The sequence below is a fragment of the Scleropages formosus genome, chromosome 5, assembly GCF_900964775.1.
Source record: "Scleropages formosus chromosome 5, fSclFor1.1, whole genome shotgun sequence".
NCBI lineage: Eukaryota > Metazoa > Chordata > Actinopteri > Osteoglossiformes > Osteoglossidae > Scleropages > Scleropages formosus.
This window is the reverse complement of record NC_041810.1, coordinates 16,732,884-16,757,422: the sequence shown is the minus strand read 5'-3', so window position 1 is coordinate 16,757,422 and position 24,539 is coordinate 16,732,884. Positions and strand designations below refer to the sequence as shown.

Below are 24,539 nucleotides of genomic sequence, written 5' to 3'. Positions count from 1 at the left end.
GCACGCAGAACTGACAACTCCATGAACACTGCTGAATTCGAACCCATGTCCAAATCCACAGCCCAGGGGAGCAAGGGAGCAGTTCTTTCAGAAGCACTGCCATCCCGACCAGGCTGAGTCATTATAGTGCAAAGTGAAAACTGATCTCATTTCCTGTAATGATATTTATTGCAGTTTTGTTGCTAAGCTGATGCATTTGCTCAGACTTGCACACTTAATTTATACAACTGAGTATTTTACTTTTGAATTTCAGGTTAATACCTTGCTCAAGGGTACTGCATCAGGGCTACAGGGTGCCATAATGACAGTCAGTGCAGGGCCATCAGAGATGGGGAGAAGAAAAAAATAGCTCTCAAATGCTCCTCGTGATCACAAAAGACAAAACAGAGGAAGTGGAATAAAAAAACCCAATGGTAACATAACAGAAAGAAAGCAAAACGACATCTCCTGTCCCAGGTATCTTCAAGACATCCATCTTTACAGGCAAACATTTTAAAAGTATAAAACCCAATAAGGTCCATTCTCAGACACTTGCTATTCCTCCTGTATTAATAGTGCAACAAAAATATTTTTTTTTTAGAACTTAGATGCCATTAATAGATAAGCCCATTCTTTTTAATAGTGTCTTAAAATGTATATTTTACAGTTGAGGGGTAACATTTTTATAACCAAAACAATTTACAACTAACTGATTAAAGCACCATTTTACATTCTACAAATACCAAGAAGCTGCTTACTAATGACCTGAATAATTACTTTATTTTAATTCCAACAATAGGCCCCAAGACACTATTAAAATACCCTGGAGAAAAAGACGACCAGTATATTGCCCATTTTTTTTTTCCACAAAGCAAAATGTTCATTTTGCATTAACTAATGTTGGACATGCTCCACAGTGTCATCCCTTTCCTTTGTTAGATGTGGAAATTTCTAGAATACCAATGCCATGTGTTTAGGAGACCTTTGATGGTCAGTTTTATGGGCACAAGCAGATAAGGGAGAACAGGGTTATATAAAGCATGGTGAAGAAACTGCAACAGGGCAGCTGCCTGCTATAGGGTAACATCTCTTGAACTGTTCATAAAAAGGCTAAAATATGTCAGAGAACCTGGAATTGTCACAAAAAATGATCAATTCCAACAATGGGTAACAGGCATGATTAAATCATGTCACTACTGGTAGTCACTGTTACTTTGATCAAGGTACTAATGATATAGTAAAAATGACTCTTCTATATAACAAGGTGAATCATTGTAAGTAGCTTACTATAGAAGTCTATCATTGTAAGCTGCCTTGGAGAAAAGCATCGAGTAAATAATAAAAATTGGTTTAACATGTCAGGGGGCACGGTGGCACAGTGGTGCAGTGGGTCTGACTGGGTCCTGCTCTCTGGCGGGTCTGGGCTTCAAGTCCTGCTTGGGGTGCCTTGTGACGGACTGGTGCCCCGTTCTGGGTGTGTCCCCTTCCCTCCAGCTTTGTGCTCTATGTTCACCGCGACCCTGCTTGGGACAAGCGGTTTCAGTCAATGTGTGTGTGTGGGTTCAACATGTCATTTCATGAACCAGTACAACCGAACGAATTCTGCGTAATCCCAGAGCCATGTCAGACCATTTCCAGGATTTCTGCCTTCATAAGCAATAAAAAGTCCATTGCTGCATATGAAAGAAGAGAATCTTAAAATTGACTCAAGCCAAAAATCCTTCTGAGCAAAATGGAAAAAGAAGATGATTGACAAGTGAAAGAGGAGTTAAAGCAAATGAAACAACAGTCAAACAGAGCATGAGTAATTAAAGACAAAGCTGTGGAATATAATCATATATCTTATGGTAATTCATCATGAATGTTGTTCCCTTTTGAAAACACCAGGGCTTGGGAATTAATTGTTCTTAGGTTTACACCCTGAAGAGTTTAAAATATCCAGGTAAACTCAGGGATAAAGGGACACATTGCCTAATATGATACATCAGAAACACTTCTTATTCTCCTTCCAGGGTAATGATGCTTTACAGGAGGTAAAATTTCCCTTTGTCTGTGTAAAAAGGTTTTAAGACAGATTTAAAGCCTAGAATGACAATACTTCCCTCCCCACCAGGACCAGGTGTGACAATGTAGAATAACAGAGAAGTGAAGAAAACATTTTAGGGGCTGATAATATACCTGAACCCAACTTTCCTGCTTAGTTGACAAAAACAGTGATCGTGTGACTATGGAGACCAGGGACGGTCAATTCAAGGATGTTTTCTAAGAACCAACTGATCGTCAAGACCTGTTGTAAGGAGATCTGATTTTGTTTTATTGCATGGTGCATCTACAGAAGACATGGGTACTTAAGCTTAAGCCCTGTATGAAAAGATCTACACAGGTGTGTGTGTGCATTAGGTGAACATACCTGGAGAGGCTGCCTGGTAGATGATCTGACCGTCAGTATGCTCCGGCACGGCAGTGTGGCACAAGGCCATCATGGTCATGAACTCAAGAATGATGGGTGCTGTAGGCTGCAGATGGAGACATGATGATTCATAAGTTCCAAAGATGAGGCACTAATGCATCTGTATGAGGAAAAAAATGCTTCTGAACACCTGCCACAAACATGATCCATGCTCTGGAGCAGTTCCACCATTTTTACTGAAACTACTAGGTGTAAAGTCATTCTGCATTCATACTGTAAGTACAAGGTATGAATGTCCCTTTTCCATATGAGCCAGTTTAATTAGGAAATAAATACAACGCATGTTAATGGAAACCTCCCTGGGCTTGGAATAAAATCAAATGTTTGTATCTGTGATCTGGGTCACAGTTGCTAATGGAGTCTGGCAGGAGGTGCGTATTCATGGTAGCCTTTCCTTGTATTCGCCTTCCCCTCCGCTGTGTGCTCAGAACACAAGTCAGTTGGGTGGAAAATCCTTCAACACGTCGTCATCTTCGGTGACTCAGCACCAGAGCAAAAAGTCCTAGCGGGGCTGTTTATTTCTGTCAGTGCTTTGCCCCCACTTCAAATAATGTGCTAAAGATCAGCACAGTTCACACTAGGCCCGAAGGGACGCAAAACTGCGGTTAACGACTTGAATTAAGAAGGTCTGAATATGAAGATGCCACGGGATGCTGCTAGGGTCGGCATGTATCTCTGTTTCTATTCGAAGTGAATGCACAAAACGAGCACAAACTCCAGGGCTCGCTAACATGCTAACATCTTAACGAGCTAACACGCTAATTTACTAACATGCTAATGGCAGGCAGGTAAAGAACAGTGACAGCATTCCCTCAAGACACTCCACACTTGCACCAAATCCAAGGGCTTGCAACTCCTGACTCATTGGGGTTCTTACGTGGTTGTTTTGGAGATTTTCCAGCAAGCTGGGGTCATTGAAGCCAGCCTCTTCTGGAGGGTGTGTGCTGTGCCTAGTAAAGGGAGAAGCATGTGTCAGGACTGATGCTACCTTAGCATTACCATCAATGGCAGAATAGCAGCCAACATGAGCACAGCACCTTGAAAACTGCCATGCAATAGTATTTCACAACCAGAAAATTCATATGTTCACGGTTAATGGGAATAAGTCCACATGATGGTTCTTAAGACCAAAAATGTGCGCGCGCACACGCGCACACACACACACACACACACACACTGGATGAACCACTCGGCCCATACAGGGTCGCAGGGAGCCAGAGCCTAATCTGGCAACACAGGGCGTAAGGCTGGAGGGGGAGGGGACATACCCAGGACGGGACGCCAGTCCACCACAAGGCACTCGAACCCCAGACCCACCAGAGAGCAGGACCCGGTTCAACCCACTGCGCCACCACACCACCCTCACCAAAAATGCAATGAATGGAAAATTTCCAGACATAAACAGACTGAGGATTTGGGAAACCTTTTCACGTGATGTTTTAAATGAAAAAGCTGGTATACAGAGGATAAAGAAGGGTTTGCCCTCCTGTCCTTTGTGCTGTGATTTGCAAGGTTCAACCTTTGATCTTTTCAGGATGTCAGACCCCTTCTGGCAAACTGAAAGCCTGCCACTGCCTTCATGATCTCCCTGAAGATTGTTGAATCCTAGCTGGTGAGAGGTGTTGAGTATCCCTAAGTGACTGGTGTTTCTTTCAGCAAGGATCATGCTCAGGACTCATCACTTACAGATGCTCTAACAACTTCCTCTTAAAGTGGCAATGAGTATGAGAAAAGCTCAGAAGGTAAATATTGGTTTGACTTCATAATTTTACTGCGAGAACTGCATTCATGGTTGTCTTACGGATATAAATGAAGATTACAGACTAGTGGAAAGATGCAGTGTAAAGCATGCCTGTGGTATATCACTGCAGCATAACTGCCAGCTGCTCCTGCAGACTCAGCTACAGGATCATGGGGTTTAAGCCATGGGGATGACCATTATCGAAACCGCACTTCACTCTTAAGAAGCTATTACGATAGTGAGATTGGCAGCTCAGCAGCATAATCACTCAGCAGGAAAGCCAGATGTAGGCCTAACTGAGGACTAGGCAGTAAGGTGTCTGAAAGCAAGGCTGTGCAATCCAGTAGTACTCTTTGAGAGCTCTGCACTGTTGACTTGTACATCAGGCTTAAAGTGGTAAGACTAGGAACCTGTAGAGGGGTTGGGGTCATATGAGGTGATGGATTTTCCTTTGGCAGACGCTTGCAGGAACCACTGCCTGAGCTTTGAGACCCTTGTGCCTGAAACGCCCAGAGGACCATCCTCCAGAAACAGCACTAAACTGAACTTCTAAACACTGAAGCCACTGTCCAAATTCCTGGCCAAGCAAATCCATCTTCATTGAACCTATACCTGTTTCGGCTAAGAACAGCATTGATTGCGAGACTTAACCCAATAAAAGGCACCTAAATGTCACCCTGTTCAGCCTCTAGACAATTCCATTAATGAAATCTCAACTTTTCAACTTGTTCACAAGACACCTTTCAACCTTTTGCTTGAAGACAATCTAAACTTTGCCTTGTTTTTAAATCCACTCTTCTCAGGTACTGTACTTGGGATTTGCAAAAAAGTGTTGAAAAAACTGGAAACAACTGAAAAGAGCACAATACAGTTCTGAAATATTTTAAAACTGCACTTCAGCAGAGATCGTTCAGAATGTGAAACGTGCAGCAAATCCCCCCAGGACATGGCGACTAGAAAGCTTACTGGTTGAGCCTCAGGGGGAAAGAGCTAAACAGTGACTTCCCTGGTGGCATTCTCATTAGTGAGCTGTTCCTTCAGCACCACAGGACCATGAAGTGGTGGGAAAGAGGGCTTCACCCAAGCGTTACCTGTGCAACACAGGAACCTTGGGGTTTGATAAAGGCCAGATGGAGTGTGTAGTATAAATATCATTATTCTGCTATAGGATTTCTCAGCCCAGTTTGGATGAGCCTGATAGCCCGTTGCCATGTCACGTAGTGATCGATATGCTGATCCAATTGACTCTAATGACTTATCTGTCAGTGTGGGTATGTGGCTGGAGAAAGAGAGGATTAAGTCCTGGCAGCGGAAAGATGTAGAGACAAGTCTTCCTCTCTGCAGCTCATTCACACCCTGACAAGCACATGGTGTCACACAGTTGCTATATAAAAGAAGCTGCTTGTTATAAATGCCGAAGGCAACATTTTTTCCTCCCTTTCCCCACCACCTATATCTTTGGGAATAGGGGGTTTACCAACCAGATAATAGACTTTCAGAATAAAATATTAAAACAGTCCACTTCTCTGAAAAACATACCGTTTTCCATTTTTATACATTATACCACTTCCTTTGTATATTTTTTCTATATCTCTTACCCTCTTGTATATCTCTTATGTGTCCATAAACCACAACGCTAGACTGTTTTCCACTGTGGCATTTTCACGTGATGGCAGATGTATCTAAACCATGAATATGATGAACAAAGGCCTACAACACAAAAGCCGTGATGAAAAGAGGCGCAACAGCACAACAGAGCCGATCCAAAGGCGACACTGCAATGCATTCTGGGTATCATGTCTCTCACACTGCAAAGCAAGAAATACAAATGCATCTGGACATCCCTGCACGCAGGCAGTCTTACCAGCCATCCTCTGGATCACCGTAATCCTCTGATTCTGGAACGCGACTGTGTAGCACAGGGCAGATAGGAGAGAGAGAGGGGCATATTGTAACACAAAGAAGTACAATGCACTCTGATGTGTGGAGAGAGACACAGACACACACAGACACACAGACACACACAGACACACACACGTGCCAAAAGGAGCTTCAGGCTACTAGAGGGCAACAGGTAGTGTAGCGTTTAGGACTGACACTTTGTCATCAGAAGATGCTTGGTTTGAAGCCCCGACTCTTGCTGTAGTACCCTTGAGCAAAGTCCTTAACATGATTTGATAGAATAAGATAACCAAGCTGATTAAATGCATAAATCGGCGTAAAGTTTTCATCACCTGCATTTAAGGCCTCTTGGTCAAAGCAGTCAGCTAAGTAAAGGTTAAATAATAAGACTGCTTGTTCCCACTCTGACTTAACTGTTAAACAGTACTACAGTAATATTACACAGAGCAGGTGGAGGAAGTAGAAGATGGGGGGGGGGGGGGGGGGGGGCAAAAAAAAGCACTAACACTGGATGCAGAATTTTGACACCTATTTAGAAAATATATGGTTCACGTTCACGTTTTAGCCCAAGGTCTCAGAAACAGTATTAAAGTAATATCAGAGAAAACACACTGCTTGTAGCATTTGCCAATGCTGAGCACAGCTCACTGTACCCTGCTCATTGACTTCACCTTGTGCCGACAGCACTTAGTTAATGAATGCGCAGAATAAGCAATGTGACACGCGTGTCCACGAAGCAGGTACCGCAGACACCGCGCACGCGCTCGTCACTGTTTGATGCCGCCTTGGAGAATCTGCTCCCCCTCGCACCCTTGGAGCGATGGGCGAACACGAGGAGCAGACACCCGTTCTTATAGTGGATTACAGTTACAGGAAAAAATAGCGCCTTAAGCTTCCAACCGGGTAGGCGAAATTAATCCCTCGACAAAATACTTAATCACATACGGGTGTGAAAAAAGAGGGGGGGAGGGCGATGGAATCGCCTATTTTTGCCCTTTAAAGAGGATTAATGGCAGCACTGGCTGTTATCGGTGTCCAGTGGCTGGCCTACGGTGCTTATCTCTCAGAGGGAACAGACAGCCTGTCCTACCGCCGGACCCCGATACTGTTACTGTAGCCCTGAGGCTCTTGTTGAGACCGAGAATGAGTGCGGCTGGGGGGGGGGGGAGTTGGGGTTGAACCCCCTTGCCACCTTGCTGGGTCCCTGCTGAACTAGACGAGTGTGTAGCAACACACACACCCTTCCCCCCTCACTGTTTCCTTGAGGACTGTGTGTGGAGGAGGAGGGATCAACCAAGTATTTAAAGAACTGGGAACAGCAAGTTTTACTCTCTTTGGATGTCCAGTCCCCATATGGCCCATGAGCCTCTCAGTGGTAAAATTTTAGCTAAGAGTTACAGCTGTATATATATATATATATATATATATATATATATATATATACACACACACACACACACACACACACACACACACACACACACACACACACACAGAAGGGCCTAGAAGCACTCTGAACAGTGTTAGGCTGGTTGCTTTCCTTTCAAGTGCAGTGCTCCAGATATGCCAAACAATCCAAAAAGTGGATGGGGAGGGGGACCTTGGGGGCATGGAGGGATGAGGCGATGAGCAGCTGTAGGTTTATCCACATCACAGCATTAACAAGAAAAAAAGGAGCTAAAAATGGCACACCCCCAAATGAATCCTTCATGCAAACCTCCTCCATTTTTCCACCAACCAGTACACCTGTACTCTTTTCCCATCTACACCCTCCCGGTTCAGGTAAGCACCTGGACTCCTTTCTGTTCCAAAGGTTTATGATCCCACTGCAACCAGGGAATAATGTGCAACAGCCTCGTTTTGCCAGTGTTTGCCATTAGGTGCGAGTAAGAAGCGCTCCTTGATCCTGTTGGCCACTTTTGAAATTTTAGAAAAACGCCAGCATCACACCGTGGATACACTCCATTCCCACTCCCCCTTCCCCAATCGATGTAAATGGCAACAGGTGTGAGCAACAGCACAGATTAAACAACTGTAACCTCAGAGATTCTTTCACATTTGGCTAATTAGTCAGATTGTTTGGAACCCAGGGCTGGAGCGGTTGCCATAGAAGTTGCAGCTGAACGACAGTGCTAGGATCGGAACGTCAGCATGGGGTCGCCGGTGGATCTCTGCAGGGGGCAGAGCCCAAAGAGGAAGGGGATGCGGCTGGAAAAAGAGAGAAATGGACCAAATTCTGACTTCAACTAACATGAAATTGTCAGTATGTGCAGAAATGTCCTGTCAGCACAGCGTTTCAACCAAACTGAATTTAGCAAAGCCTTCCAGTCGTCCCCCCCCCCCGCCTCCCGCATTTCCATTCCCTTGGGAAAGGGTTTGTATTACAGGATATGATTCTTTACACTCTTGTTTTACATGTTGACGCCCAATTGCATCATCCAGTAAGACGCACAGTGCAGTCAGTGCTATACGGCTCGCAGAAGAAACCTCCGATTTATTTTAAATGACATTCCATGTACATTTATTCATTTAGAAGATGCTTTTCTCCAAAGCGACTCACAACTCAGAGTAAACAAAAGTACATTTCACAACGCTTCTAGATGCAGGAGTGCAGCTTTCAAAGCACAGTCGGTTTGTCCAACTTCATTGCTTCCCAGCACACAGCTCGAGTAGCGGCATATAGAATTGATATGAAACACAAAGTTGATCATCACAGATGATGTGATGCACATTACATTTCACCTTTCCTCCTTGATTTTAGATGGATGAAGCATCTGTGAGCTCACAGACTGCTGGATCAGAAACCCCCAATCCACGCCTTGCCCCCCACCCCCAGATTCCTCTCGCAGAGCTCACATTCACTGTCTTGCTCCTCTCGGGAAGCAGATAAAACCGCGCCATGCATATTCATCAGTGCTACAGAGCCCCTTGATCTCCACAGCATGCCCTACTTTTTAAAAATTCATGCTCACAAAAAAGGCGTCCCTCGGTACTTTCCAAGGTTTGGCAAGCGGACTTTAAGATGGACAGATCAACGATGTCCATATGCAGCGCTGACGCATAAGTGCTTATGACAGTTACTTCAGTCCCCTCAGGATCATCACACCTTTCCAAACATGGGCATTTTCAGATGCATCCCCGTTTCCATACTGACTGGCATCTCTGGAGTGATGCAGAGCTCCGCTGAACTGTGTGTCTCACTCAGGAGCTGTTCATTAGCACATATGCAAGACTTCCAGCACTCATGATCTGGAACTGTCTATACCCTTTATTTATAATGCAGTTTTAATGAGTACATCTGAAGTACATCTATGTGCATTTTACTGCAGGGTCTCTTTCCTTGTCTGATTTCATAACAAATCTGGGAACCTTTCTATCAGTAAAGAACCAGAGAGGTCCAAGCCCCTGGTCAGAGACCGTGGAGACCAATCTCCCATCATCCGCAACAAATCTCCTGATCGTCGCAAATCGATCAAACAATCATGTCCATCCATGAATTGTTGTCGCTCAACAGACGATAAAAACATGCTCCTCACATTTCCCCACCTTTCGCTTTTAACATTCTGCCGATGCTGGCTTGATTGGCGGCGGTGAAACTCAGCAGTTAACTAAGCAGAAGATCACAAATGGCTGTGATGAATGCGTTGCCAAACTCCCAGCATCCCTTTCACCCAACGTTTGGTAAAGTTTAATGAACTCCACACACACACATAGAATTCCTCATTAAAAACCACTGTCAAATTCAAACCATGAGTAAAAAAGTCCCCACCTCTTCCCGACAAGGATGTCATTGTGCGCAAATGTCAGCTGCTAGTTATTTATAGCTTGATGTTTCTGAAAAGCAGTGGTGCGGATGCTAATGAGTAGCTGGGGAAAAGAACAGGGCTGCCAGATGTGGACTGCGCAGATAACCATCGTGGAACGGGACTAGCAAAAGGAGCCTCACCCGTAGGCCACGCCTGCGATGGTGCACTTCTTGAACTGCATCACGTTGCAGGTCAGGGTGCCTGTCTTGTCTGAGAAGATGTACTTCACCTAACCCAGAGGCATGACAAGGAACACTTTTGTAAACTACAAGAACTTCTATGGTAACATGAAACATAGTAAGATGAGTTTCACAGCTAATAGCGTACCTAACTTGCTTACAGTGAAATGTAAAAGGCAATTTCTTTTAAATAAGATTTTTTAAAATCTCTTGAGTAAAAGAAGAAGTATAGTGCGTATCTGGTAGATGTCCTCACGAAACTCTGTGCATTGAAATAATCACAGCCAAATCAAGCTATACGTCCTGTCATAAAACCAGGGCATCATGTGGCAGATTTAATGGTATGGAGATCTCTCACCTGTCCCAGCTCTTCATTCAGATTGGAGGTACGAGCCATGGCTGGTGTATTGGTGACCTCATAATGCATGTCAACGTCCTAAAAATGACAACAGAGAATCCATCACTGGAATCAACATCAATGAGAGCACAATGGTAAAATTTGTGTTAAAAACAAACCAAAGTCTGAATGAGCACTAATAAAAACCCAGTGCTGGAACGAACCATAAAAAAGAATCCAATATCAGAATCAATACTTAGAATTCAGTAACAGAATCAACAGAAAGGAAAACCAACAATCCCAGGCAGCAGTAAGGGAAACCCAATGTCTTGTCTTAAACCATTTTCACATGTGTTCCACCACTAGTTTCTTTTTGGACACTGGATCTCCAATCAACTTGTGCAATGCCCAACTTAACACCGTCTTTTCCTAAGGACAGTCAATGAATATCAGAATCAGAATCAGAATTTGTGGGGCTTACTGTGTGAAATCCACTCACCCAGTTGATGAAGAAGGCCTGGACAAACTTGATGACCTCCAGGGTCACCAGCAGGCTGATGGGAATGAGGTTGTTGAAAAGGATAATGAAGGTCAGGAAATTGAGGCCAAAGTTAGCTGCACCACCGTCTGTGGGAGGAGGGAGCAAGAGAAAAGACAATTGGTACAGACCAACTGTAGAGAATGAAACACTGAAGATCCAGAATAAAAATTCTTACCCAAAAATTTGAAAACTATTCCCATAAAATTACAGCAATGATAAACTGAGATTATATTCATCCGCAATGAGAAATGTTATAAAGTTTTCCCATGATTCCTTCCTGAAAATCATGGATGTTTTCCATGATATTTTCAGGGTATTAATAGGGATTCTACGACCGTGGAAACCAACATTTCCCACTGTAATATTTCCCAGATGCCTTAAATACTACCAAAGATTTTTTTCCTCCAGTTTTGTACAAATCCATCCTGACTCCATGGTTACCACAGCGCTAATGAAAACATGAGTTTTTCATTTACCTGTTGCCTGCTGGAGCCCCTTGGGTTGGTCCATCAACCCGAGGGCTCACTAACAGCGGACAGAGAAGGAACTCTGGCAACCAGAGTTCTTCCCCTCACAACATGAGCTTGACACTTCTTTACATTTCATGATGGAGCAATGGATTCTACCACCATTTGTGTGACTTACGGCACACAGACAGATAGTTGAGTCTCAAGATATGGAAGAATGACTCGTGATGGATTCGCAAGATAACTTGAGAAGGGGGCTTCAGTCCACAACACTTCGTAGAGCTACAGAGAAGTTGCTAAAGACCCAGCCTTGGCTGTACCTACATCAGAAGTGAGCAGCAATCTTCTCCCATACTGTGATGTGTGAGATCTAAGCATGGAAGACTTAGTAGATTCTTCCTGAAATGTAGCAGACTGCACTCTGTCAAGCAGATTCATCACATGACAACGCATGCAGGTTCCTATACAGTCCTCTAGAAGCTCAGTGAAAAGCTCTCCAAGAGCTGCAGTCACCTTCAGCCAGCTAAAGGACATTGGAAATGCTGCAGTAGAAACAGGTGCAGAGGGGAATCAGCAGTTCCTTATGCATTAGTCAACGGGGGGGATGACATACTGTACATTTGAAGCCAGTGCCACCTGTTATTTAGTCACTAGCCATGCAGCAGGTAGGTCTCTTTGTGTCTGCTGACATCACTTAATTGGTTTGTCTGGTGTAGACAAATGGTTGGAAGGCATACGTCTTCACTATTCATTGTCAAATATTTAGCCATAGGCTATGAAGGTGACTGAAACTAGCTGTTCTCTTAGAAGCACATTTCTCAGTTGAACCTTTGAATTCCACATGCAGTCACACGTCATGTGCTTTACCAAAGTACTTCTAACGCTGTCCGATCATGTCTCCACTGCATGTAAAACCATGCAAAAACTATACTGGCAACTTAAAATTCAGAGAAGGAAAAATGTGAAGATATAAAAAGTAGAATTACTGTCAGCTTTGATGTAAGACCAAAATGTGCAATAGACTGAGTCACCCCACATTAAAGGTTTATGATCACAAGATGAAAAGCTGCTTTATGACTCTATTTTACCCCAGCAGTATGATCCACTACCTGCCCAACTGTTTGAGAAATTTGATGCTTTTGGCAAAGTTACCAGTTTGCAATGCAATTTACGGAATGCCAATATGAGACAGTGTGGTGCACACTGTTTGGGGGTAGCATGAGGGGGAATCTGTGGGCCATAAAACAAGCGGGATTCAATAAGGCACTAATAATCACTGCAGTATCAACTCACTGGAAAGAAGAAAAATGGCTGTAGTGACGTATTAAAGGCTTTGTAAAAATGTGCACCTGTGACCCGTGCAGATGAGATTCTGTTTGCACCATGACTATCAATTCAGAAAAGGAGCTGCCATTTATTTTGACTCTAAGATGTTTTGACTCTTTTCTTTTTATTCTGAAATTTTCAATTTGACTTAAATCCTTTTCTTGGGCTGGAAATGGGGTATAGCTTGTGCTATCTACTTGGATTGGCTCAAACTGTTCATGGTATCCATAGCTCTTTAAACATGTTGTGGTACCAGATGAACCAAGAACCTGATTGGAATGAGGCAGGAGACATTTAGAAAATGCCATGCAATGTCCCACCCACCATCACTTCTCTACCCCTGAAGAATTATAAAAAAATTACTCAGCGGAATGAAACAGCTGAAAAAACTGGTACAGTAAGAATGATGAAAAGGGTGCTTTTTTACAAAGAGTTTAACAGGTCACGCAAGGGAATGGGAGAGATGCTGTCCGTACACCATGGCTTGACAGCTAAAGGGAGGAAATTGTAGTTGGATGCCTAGAGTGATCATTGGAGCGTCTCTTTACAAAATTGAGGAGAGGTGGACACCAAATAAGAAGCCTGATTTGCTCAGTAGATGGAAGGTTCAGTTACAGGTTTGTATAGTTGGAAGGGGATTCGTTCAAGGAAGGCCAAAGCTTTGCAATGGTTGTTACCTGGAGCTGTTAAAGAAACGAAAAAAGACAACAAAAGGACACAGAAACCAAAAAAAACATTAGAATGAAACCAAACCACAAAAGCGTTGAAATATTCAACTTGTTTCATTCACAGTCATGCATGTTCATCTTTAACAGGTAACACTGCCTTCCGACCAAAGCCACATTGACCCCTTTTGTCATGTGTTTACTGGCATGGCAGTAGATTGTCTCAAAAGGAAGCAACGGAAAACCACAGCAACAAAGGTAGACAATAAAGACACCACTTAGCACACAGAAAATGAACACAAGGTCTGGAGAGGTGGGGATTCAGAGGAGGCATTGCCGGGGCTGTCCTTACAGTTAAGGTCCATGTACCAGGCGGAATCGCCATGCCGGTTCTTCCAGATGGTCTGTCCAATGGAGCACACCAGAGAGATGCCGAGAAGACAGCCAAAGAGGACCAGGATCTGGATGTTTGTGATTCGCTCTACATTGGAAAGCTTTAAAGGTGGCCGGGTAGAGTTCTTGGAAGCACAGAAACATGGAGATATGGCATGTTGAAAGAAGAAGAAGCTGAACCACAAAGAAACATCTCACCATTAAACTTGTTGATCATGGTTACTGTAAAACAAAATAGATTCCACTCTTCCTGAAGTCTGAGGTCTGGAGCCTGGCGGGAGTACCTGCATGAGCTTGGTGTCATGTCCCGTGTACACCACAATGCCGTGGATCCACTGTGTGTTCCTCAGCTGAGCCCCTCTCAGCAGGATCTGGTCCGGGCCCAGGGGAACCGCACTGAAGCACAAGAAAGACACTGAACCACTATTTACTGAACCAGAAGAGGACAGGGGAGCAGGCAACAGGTGGGACCATAACTATGCTTTTTGGACATTGTTAAAAGGGTTTACTCAGTCAGCCAGAAAACCAACCGATCTGTCCTTCTATCCATCCACTCTATCTGTCCATTATTCCATCTATGTATCCATTCTACTATTCATCCATCTACCTATACATTCTTTCTTCTATCGATTCATGAATTTCTCTATCTATCCATCTATATCTATCCTTCTGTTATCCACCCATCTGTCCATCAGTAATCCACCTTAAACTTTCTGCTGTATAAAACTGTGGTACCCTTATATACTTCATAACTAATTTTGCCTTTGTTCAGCCTTTGTGAAATGTGGTCACTCCTCAGCAGAAGCTTCTAGGAAAATATGAATTTGCATGACTCAGCGCTAAGCATTTGAATCAAAATTTCAAGTTCAGCTTCTGGCCAGTAAAGCGTCAGAGTAAATAGGAAATCCAGAAAAGCCAGCAGGGGTGTAAACACAGCATGAGAGCGGGATGCATCATAAGAGGAAACCTGGGAAGGGACCTCTGAGGAGGCCCTCAGAATGAGCCTGGAGCACAGCCAGAAACTATGAGGATAATCTGACGTTAGGGGCCTTCTCTACATCTTTCTTCCCTACAGAGATACCAAGAGGGCTAATTGCATGTCACACACTCACAGGAACAACAACACGGATAAACTGATGTCACAGGCTGCCGTCCCTGACAGCGCTCACAGAAAACACTGACAGGACTGATCTTATGTCACAATTCTAAATCTCTGACAGCACTCTCAGACACTCTTGACCTGAGGGGTATGTACTTTCTGCTTAGACGTCTGATTCAACTCCATCAATATTTTCAATTGTGATATTTGATCAGTGACTACTGGAGTTTTCAAGCCCCAGACGGCTGAAGACAAGGAGAGCACTATCAGCATGTCGTAAACCAATTCCCATACAGCAGGACATAGTGGGTTTTGGAGCTTCTTCGTACCCGTGGCCATCTAGACGGATGTTCCCCACAAAGTCATACAGGTGGCGGTTGGGGCTCTCACACTCCATGCGCCCTGACAGTCCCATCAGGCTCTCTGCATCCTTAATCTCCAAGGTAATCTGCAGGCCCTGGAGAACAGAGCAGCACCAGAGGGAGGTGAGAAAGTGGAGGTATGTTTTCCCTCTCTGAGAGTGCCTATCAGCTCACATTCATCTGGTCCAAGTGTAATCAATATCATTTATGCATTTAACAGTATTTTACCACCGACATCCACCTACTGCAATTAGCTAGTTAGTTACGAGGTTCTTGGGGCTCCTTTCAAAGCACAACATCCACCCTGACTCTGGAGAAGTGAAAATAGTCACATGCCTCCTGCAACTGAATAAAAATGCTCACCTGTCGTATTTTCAGGTTGGTCTCTCCATCTAGATTGGATGTTTCAATGTAGCTCATACCCTGTGGCTCGCTGGTTAAAAGGCGAAAGAAGAGGCTGAAGCTGGAATGAACCAGTAGATGCTGGAGGTATGTATGAACTCTCCCTCCTCTACAAAGACTTGGATAGACAACTTTTGGCCATTCTGTCAAACATCTTCCAGATCCTGTTATGTGACAGCTTCCCAATTAAGAATTTAGCATCATAAGTCGCAGTGGAATAGTTTAGCTAAAAACTGCATGGTTAAAGCCAATTATCATAGGTGGCTTTCACTGTCTGCGGGTATCTGGATTATTAACTAATGTTTGACTGAACACCATGTCTGCAAGGACAACTAAATGTTTGAAGTTGCAGATGCAAAATGCAGATTTTCCTTGTAGCCAGAGAAGCACAAAACACTTTTTGATGCAGTTTGACAGCACAAAAAAAAAAAAGAAAAAAAAAAAAGAAACACTTTAATGAGGTGGCTAAACAACGGAGTATGAGTCGATAAATAATAAGCATAGCGAGTTCTGTCACTGGCAATTACTGATACAGACACATGCATGTCTTAGCTTCAGTGGCAAAGGTGGGAAACATTTAGCTGTCCTTTAAAAGGGAAGGCTCAGACAGCAGTCACCAGGCCACAGGGAGATAGTGGTGTTGACACAATGGTGTGATGATTGACCACAGAGTTGAAGCGTGAATCGGAGCGATGCACACCGGGTGCGACCAGACCACCAGCTAAGAGGTACTTTTCCAACTTAAAAAGCTGTAAAGGTACAGGTGTGTCACAATGCCACTCAAGAGGGAATGCGGACTATAACCCCTGGGGCGGGACAGGAGAGGACAGCCAACCAGCCAGCCACGCTGTGCATCATGGGAGAGCACTCATGCAACTAATTTAGAGCACGACAGCAGAAACCAATGGAAACCCCACCTGCCCTGTCAAAGCCACAACCCAACAAGCTGGTCATGTTAAGTCGAGATGGGGATAAAAGGCAGCATCTAAATTCTAAGACCTGAAATTAGAGGTATTCAGGTAAAATTACACATGGCCGTTAGCAATTAATTTATAAAGCAACAGCAGCCTGCACAGGATGAAGTGCACAAGGCGTTCATACAGTGTTACCGAGATCTACATGCAGCATCATGCATCCAGTGTATGACCAAAGTCAGCGGTCAGATCCCACTAAGGGTCATGAGCACTTAGTGTTGTACATGCACCATACAGAAACGCATGAACTGTGGGCCCTCCAAGTGACTGCGTAACTGATATCACTGTCAGCTCAACTAGCCTCAACCATCCTTTTTCACGTTGAGTTTTACTGAACAGATCGAGCTGGGAGCAGATGTCACTGCTTGGCAGATTTAGCCTAGTTTGGAACTGGGCTCTGGACCTCATGAGTTTCCAAGTCTTTTTGCTTTTTTAATTTCCACGACACAGCCAAAAATATTTTGCCTTCATCAACACTACAAAGGGGGAAAAATTCAGGTCTGAGACTAAAACAACATATGTTGGTTTTTTTTTTTTTAAAAAAAAAATCAGGAATATTGAGCTGGTTTTAAAGTTAAACAACCTTGATCTGATCTGCAGACCCACTGGTTCATCAAAATCTCCAACCCTGAGTTCTAACCTGGACGACAAGATGACGAGGTCGGCCGGGAGGTGATCGCCGTTGGTGGCTCTGACTATCTCCCCGACTGCCACCTTATTTAGCCGAACAAGACAGCAGGATATGGAGTGAAACACATAGAGGGAACATTGAGCAGGGGGATGAGGATGATCAATACAAAAGGGAAATAACACAGACAAAGAACACGTGACCAAACAGTGGAGAGGGACAAAGACTTCATTCTGCTGAGGAAAATAAAACCAAACAGTCATTGTTGCCTGACTGAACTGGGTTCTTTTTTCCCCAAAAGCCATCTGTCTCAGGTATAGCATGTGGAAGAAAGTACGGGAATACAAAAACCCATAGGCTGATGTGTATTCATGTACAGTCATTAGACTGACAGTTGCAAGAGAGGTCAAACTGTATATACAGCTTCCTCGTCCAGTACTCTTGCAATAAAAAAAACAGGCTGCATCAAACTGTGGGATAGATGGATTTTGGGGAAAAAAAGAGGAGGCATTAACCACAAATATCATATTAGTACTAAACAATGACTTTGTGCTTCCTGAAAAAGTAATGGCTGTAAAAGGCAAAAAAGCAAATAAATCAAATTCAGAGGTAAGGGAAAAATCATGGTGTTGAATTGAGCATTATATATTTTAGACAGAAATGAGACCAGCTCAAGCACTGTAAGCCTTGGAAGCATTTACTATGCTTGTGATAGTAATCTTTTGCCTTTATTTCACCATCAAAGTTCCAGGAGCACACTGAAGGGTATGAATGAGGAGCAACACATCGCCCCCCAGCTCCTCTACCTCGATGACAGTAGGATTGCATCCGCAGGTATGAATTCTTTGCCATTTACTTTAACTATGTCTCCCACCACTACCTGCAAAAAAGCATACTGGTTACTGTGGGGAAACATATAGGGAAGAACCGGTGGCATCCTCTGTCCTGGGCCCCGTCCAGCGCCTCAACATCGAGGCATTTACTGCAATGAAAAAAACCTGAGGAAAAAAGGCTATGAATGCAATATCAGTCATTTCTACTTCTCAGAAAGTGAATGTGATTCACTGAAACATTGTTGAGGCATCTTACGGTCATCTGATGACTGGTGAAACATCATTCCTTTCTCGGACAATGTAATACCGCTTGAGCGGAAGGAAGCGATTAGCATCTGATGACACCCGCAGGTGCTGTAACCCTGGATGTGTTGTAACCCAACTCTAGGTCTGACTGCCCAATACCAAGTGTGTGAATGTGGGGGGGTGGGGGGGTGGGGGGTGCATGAAGTAGCTAATAATAGCAAGTCCTTTCTTTCACACCTTCTAATTAGTGCTTCAACGCTCCACAGAAGGTAATTAACTTTGCGCTCGAAGAAACCCAGATAAAGACCTGGTCCCTGTGTCTCCCCACAAGCTGCCAAGCGGGTTCATCCTGTGTGATGACTGTTGGACTTAATTACAGTATGGAGTTCACAGTACCAGTGTTAAGCTGTGTAGGCAGAGGGAATAAAATTATTTAAACTATTCAAATTAAAGTTATTAAACATAAATTTCCAGTTAAAAGTGTTAGTTCAACTGAGCAACACCTGTATGGGACGAACTGGACGGAAGACTTAAAGCAAAGCAACGCACAAGTGGCCTACACCTCTTCATAAACCAAATACCATGTAGTATTTGCAGCAAATGTACTCAAACTTTTGACTGGTTACTATAAATGCAAACGCGTGCGCGTACTCTCAACTATCCGCATCTGTTCTCTGCAGATGAAGTGAGGCGAACTGCTTCGCATAACACCTAAGGTTACCTCCAACGGTCACAGGTGTTCTGCGCAGGCTGCTCATCATGATTTTCAACATCAGCTGTAAAACGGGCAATATCATCACATCCAACTTGCGTCACGTCTCCATCACCACACAGCTGCAAGAGGAATCCAGAAACTCACCTTCTCCCAGTGGACTATCTCCCACGCACCATTTCTCAGCACTAAAGAGGTCATGAAAAAAAGGAAAATAAATTGATTAAAAAAAACCCATGCTGGCATAAACGTGCATGTTTGCTCTTTGCATGACTTCACATATATCAGTAAGAGACAGTAACAGAAGTTAACTGGAGGCATACAGTGCTGCTTGAAAGTATGTGAACCCAATTGTGTCCCTTAGTTTTACCACTAAATGGTTATTTAATGAGAATCAGTGTTTCTCATGTGACATAATAGGAGTGTAGTGACATATTCCATATTTTACTTTAGAGGAAATCATGTGTGTAGTATAAACATGCAAGTAGTGCAGGTGCAAAAATAAGTGAAACCCAAGTTGTACTGGTTACACCAAGTAGGTAAGCAGAATCAGGTGTGTAAATCCTAATCATTTAGTCATTTTAATATTTTATTCAAGAATAATATCGGAAGTTAACACACTTTCAAGCAGCGCTGTATGGGGGTCTTCCAAAAGATGGTGATTTTTACTCCATCAATTCAGGGTAAGTACATAGCTCTAAAGTACTGCAGGAGAATCATAGATTTAAACCCAGGTGCTTTAATTACAAGGTAATGGCTCTTATCACTGCATTACCCAATAGCCCATGTGGCTATGTAGCAGATCTGGAGAGGCAGGTTCATGTACCGATTAAGACTTCCTGCGCTGCAGTGATTTATGTAATGAGACCCATCCAGTTTCAGTGCTGGTGTCCTCACTGTGTTTTTTGGCAGTTGTCCATAACTTTCAAAGCATTCAGATGCTTCATACACAACACATCTGCCCCAAGTGAGTGCACAGTTAGACCTTCACCTGCTTCCCAGTATGAAACAGTACTGGTGGGACGAGTGGGCCTGAGCACCTCTCGTAACAAAGACACTAACAAACCCAGTGGTTCCTACTGACAAGACAAACCAAGCGAGAAGTAGTAGATGCTGTGTTTGAGGGCCATATTCCTCAACATAGTCTCCATCACCACCATCGTCATCACAGAACTGACAAAAAAAAAGGAAAATGACCCAAAAATCAGTTTGGAGTCCTCGTGCCTTACCTTGTGTTTCCTTCTTATTCACTACGCTGTCTGCATTGTGACGTTTCTGGGGAAAACAGGACACGCAGAAGGGTCACTTAAACTAGCATATGCAGTTTTTAACTCAAGCTTGAGTGACAAGACCATAAAGGAGGAAGAAATTGAACAAGGAAAGGAATAAGAGAATTAGAAATGACATTCAATTTGCTGTAAATTTCTCCAAAATCATGTTTGGCAACGTTAAATGTATTTTTGTATCATTTTAATATTGTTCATTGTGACAGGACATACACACATTACATACAGACACACAATATATATATATATATATATATATATATATATATATATATGAATATACACACACAAATGCACTTCCACACTTGTCTCTAGCATATGGCAGAAATTATGTTCATTCTTTGCAGGAAGTACATTTGACGCTGCAAAAAGTTTGCAGTTACACAACATTATGATATGGGTTAAACAGCTTATTTTACTATTCCTCAAGAGCTGTATTAAGTTTAATCAAATGTTTTTAGATTATCTGTTTTCCTTAGTTCAGTTACCAGTTTGGCACCCATTCCAACACTGAGAGATGCTGGTGCCAATATCCTTTTTGTAATTTTTTTTTTATTCTGAGTAAAACACTGCAGTTGGTGCTGTTTGAACACTGAATTATACATTTTCACGGATGTGTGTTGGAATTATGATTTAAACTATTATTGTTAAGGATTACACAGGGTCACAGGTCAACAGGAAGAATCACAATCCAGCTGCTGAAGACAGATCCGGCTTAATTACTTTAATCAGTTGGCAGCCAAATGACGGCTTCTTAGTTCTGGTCATGTCCCCTAAAGTGACGTTTCATGAGCACACACTCCACCCACTTCCATATGGGCATCATCTTTAAGTGTACCTTTTGAGTGCCACCTGAGCAAAATCTTCAGAACTCCTGGAAGAACAGAGCTGGAGCAATTAAGTCCAACTCAAACTGCACTTTCACTTCAAAATTCAGCTACTACACATTTTTTCTTCCAATCTCTGTTTCAGTCGTGTCAAACATCCTGTATTGCATTTCTGGCTATTTTAGTGTCTAAATTGAAAGCCTGGCTTGCTGGTGACTGAGGACGCAGTTGTTCCGTTAAAAAAATGGAAGTTCTCTATTAGAGCATGTGATGAAAAGAAGGGGAACAGCGAGGTCACTCATATTACAGGATGTCAAATTAATCAGTTACACCGTTAAAGACCAGGCTGGGCCCGTATAATCATCTCTGTGACATCGTATTTCAACAGCAAAATTATGGAAGTCAGTGACATCCTTCTTTACAATTGAACACCCATGTTAGCTCAAGGTTTTATGCTAAAAACCCTGGTGGTGAAAGAAAGGCAAATTGTGGCCATGGCAACCGCGATGCAGTTGGTGGTCCGAGAGCCCAGACACGTTTGCCGATCCTTGGTCAGTTCGATAAATACAAAAGGGCAGGTGTAACTGGCGTCGCTCTATTCCCGGCATCTGAGGGTTGTCTCATTAGTGTTCCAGCGCTGGTGAAACAAAAGAAGCCTTCGGGCACAGGCACAGGATGCACGCCAGGTCGGCTCCACGGCGCACGCTATGCAAACACTGAAATCAGATGCATTCCTGGAAACCGACTGCAGACGCACAAAGGCTCGAGTGTCTGTATTTAGGTGCGTGCGTATTGCATTACTGTGTGCTTCAAAAACTATGAAAAGAACATGATATATACATCTACAGTTACTTTATTCTATAAAAATCTGAAAGAAATCATCTAACTTTTGCTTAGGGAAATATTGCGATGTGAAAGTGTACTTTTGCGGCATGCTCATGGAACAAGGCAGGGTGTTTTAGAGACCTGGCTAGCAGGCACCCCGCAGGGACCACTTTGAAAGGACACAAACAAACCCTTTTAATGTTTCTGAAAAGAGGGAAATTTCATGTCCTGGGGACCCAACTGGAAGCAAATGGAGCCACAGCAATCTGCTTCCTCTTTTTTTTTTAAGAATGCATCGCTATCAGCAAATCTGTGCGCCCTAAATACAATGATGATAATAGGCCATCAGTTACACTGCTTTCACACTGGTGAGAGGAAGTAAGCATGATGGGAAATTTCACTCGAGCGGCACCAGAAGGTGGTCTACTGGTCAGAGCCACTGCCTTCTAGTCAAATTACCCTAGATCAAATCCTCACTCCTGCTCTAGTAAGGCAATTATCCAGAACTGATACAGTAAAGGTTACCCTGCTGCATAAAACAATAAATAATTGCAAGAACATTACAGCACAAATTAAAATTTCAAATCATCTTGGACAAAGGTATGAGTAAAATAAACTAAGCATCCCAGAGATGTTGGAATTTTGGATTCAGCACTATCCTCACTGGACAGCGTCCAGGCAGCCAACATCGCTACCGTGGGTCGATGGTCTGGGTGATGATCACAGTATCCACCCTGCCCAACACATCTGGTAGCCGTATCACCGGCACCCTAACATATCTGCATTTCAGGATCCGCTGCCTCTTTCCTTTCACCTGTCCTGAATCTTTGGTCTTTGGGGGTTTTGAAGAAAGATGCCTTGGACAAAAATGGTGGTAAAATAAGGAATGGTAACAAAAAGTGGCGAAAAATAATGAAGTTAGAGGGCTCGGTGACACTCACTGGGGGTCCCTTCATCTTCATCAGAACTCCGAGCCACAGAGCGCCAAAATGAACCCAATGCACTGAATCCGAATCCCCTCCCACACCTGCAAAAGTCTGAGTGGGAAAAACCCATAACAAAGGCAGAGCGAAGCACTTGCTGATATGCTGATGGGAACACACAGATGCTCGCCCCTCCCGATAAAGCATCCATCTTCAAGCGCACTCAAAATATCCCACAAACCGTGTGTACCTGTGAGCTAATTCCATGCCGTTGCCATCTCCCTCGTGTGTGCGGGCAAGATTAATGCACCTAGTCAAAGTGGTGCGGGGAAATGAGGCGATACAGACAGCGGGAGGGAAGTGAAAGCGTCTTCCTCTGCTGCGAACACACTAAAGGGAGTAACAAAGGAAGCTAACAGATACAGAGGAGACAAAAATGTGTTCAGCATCCATGCCTGGCATTTTTCTCCAGTACCTTCTCATTCTACCCATGTTCTTAAAATATAAACGTGAAAGAGATCACAGTGAAAAAAGGAATTCTGGTAGTATTAATTTTTATTACTTTAAAAATTTTACTATACACTATTTTTAGCTGTCACTCCAAGGTAACCTATATTTAAATTTAGTCTTTTAGCTGACACTTCTTTACATGTAGCTTACAGTAGGTATAAAAATGTTTTACCCATTTGTATCACAGGGTAATTTTACTGTATCAATTCAGCACAAGGAGCTGGCTCAAAAGGTACTACAGCAGGAGGTGGGAATCAAACCTAGGTTATTCAAGCCAAAGGATGATGCTCCACCCACGACACCACCTGCAGCCCCCTAAAGTTTATACACTGAGCTACTTACACCGATTTACCCATTTATACAGCTGGGTAAGTTTTAGTGCATCAGTTCAAGGCAAGTAACTTAATTAAAGGTAGTAAAGCAGGAGACGGGCTCTGAACCCAGGTCTTCCAAACACAAGACAATGGTTCTAACCACTTTACCACCTGCTGGCCGTTCATCCATTAGCCTGTCAGCAATAATAATGTAACTTGTGAAATCTGTCACATTACCACCGCCCCAATCAGCAGAGCAGACAACGGAGTGCTGGAAGTAAAAAAGTGAGAGATGGGACACAGCGGATGACAAATTGACTTTGTCAACAGTGCGTATGTGACCCGTCTGACCTTCGCCCCACCAAGAAGCCCCTACTAACCCCTCACTCCTCCAAATGCTGTGACATGCACATGGGTGCCAGAGGGGTAGGGTGGGGAAGAGTGCTAGGCTAGTGACTTTCCTCCGCAGTCAACGTAGAGGCGATCAGATGGCCACGCGCTGGGAATAAACAGAGGATCCGATTTCAAGCAGGCAGCAAAAAAGTCCCTTCTCTCTAAGCATCAGCTGGCAGCCTGCGTCCTGCAGTCACCCAGGGCGACTAGAGCAGGAGAGCAGCGGACCTGCATACTGCTACTAGACCCCAGGCTATTATGGTGTTTGGTCCTTTTCAGTCCTCAAGGACATCTGAAATGGAGTCACTTTCGGATATTTCTCAAGGAGCTGATGTGCAATAGAACTGAACATGAAATTCACCTTGTTTTAAAATTTTACAAAATTATGATGTATAGTGA

The 24,539-nt window shown here is 43.5% G+C and overlaps 1 protein-coding gene across 7 annotated transcripts in view; it reads right to left on the bottom strand.

The window, feature by feature from the left end:
• Positions 1-24,539, bottom strand: part of LOC108930890 (phospholipid-transporting ATPase IA-like) — a 107,032-nt gene that overhangs the window by 57,015 nt on the left and 25,478 nt on the right. The window contains exons 5-18 of one of the 7 annotated variants that reach the window (XM_029251711.1): positions 20,292-20,337; positions 19,210-19,250; positions 18,078-18,151; positions 15,631-15,700; positions 15,235-15,362; positions 14,091-14,202; positions 13,766-13,931; positions 13,426-13,431; positions 10,914-11,041; positions 10,436-10,513; positions 10,039-10,127; positions 6,055-6,099; positions 3,327-3,399; positions 2,390-2,495 (exon numbers count right to left, since the gene is read on the bottom strand). In XM_029251711.1, the coding sequence (XP_029107544.1) occupies positions 2,390-2,495; positions 3,327-3,399; positions 6,055-6,099; positions 10,039-10,127; positions 10,436-10,513; positions 10,914-11,041; positions 13,426-13,431; positions 13,766-13,931; positions 14,091-14,202; positions 15,235-15,362; positions 15,631-15,700; positions 18,078-18,151; positions 19,210-19,250; positions 20,292-20,337 (1,162 nt within the window). Of the gene's footprint in view, positions 1-2,389; positions 2,496-3,326; positions 3,400-6,054; positions 6,100-10,038; positions 10,128-10,435; positions 10,514-10,913; positions 11,042-13,425; positions 13,432-13,765; positions 13,932-14,090; positions 14,203-15,234; positions 15,363-15,630; positions 15,701-17,283; positions 17,358-18,077; positions 18,152-19,209; positions 19,251-20,291; positions 20,338-24,539 lie in introns of those variants that run through there. The other 6 variants (XM_029251712.1, XM_029251715.1, XM_029251714.1 and 3 more) reach the window with 6 other exon arrangements.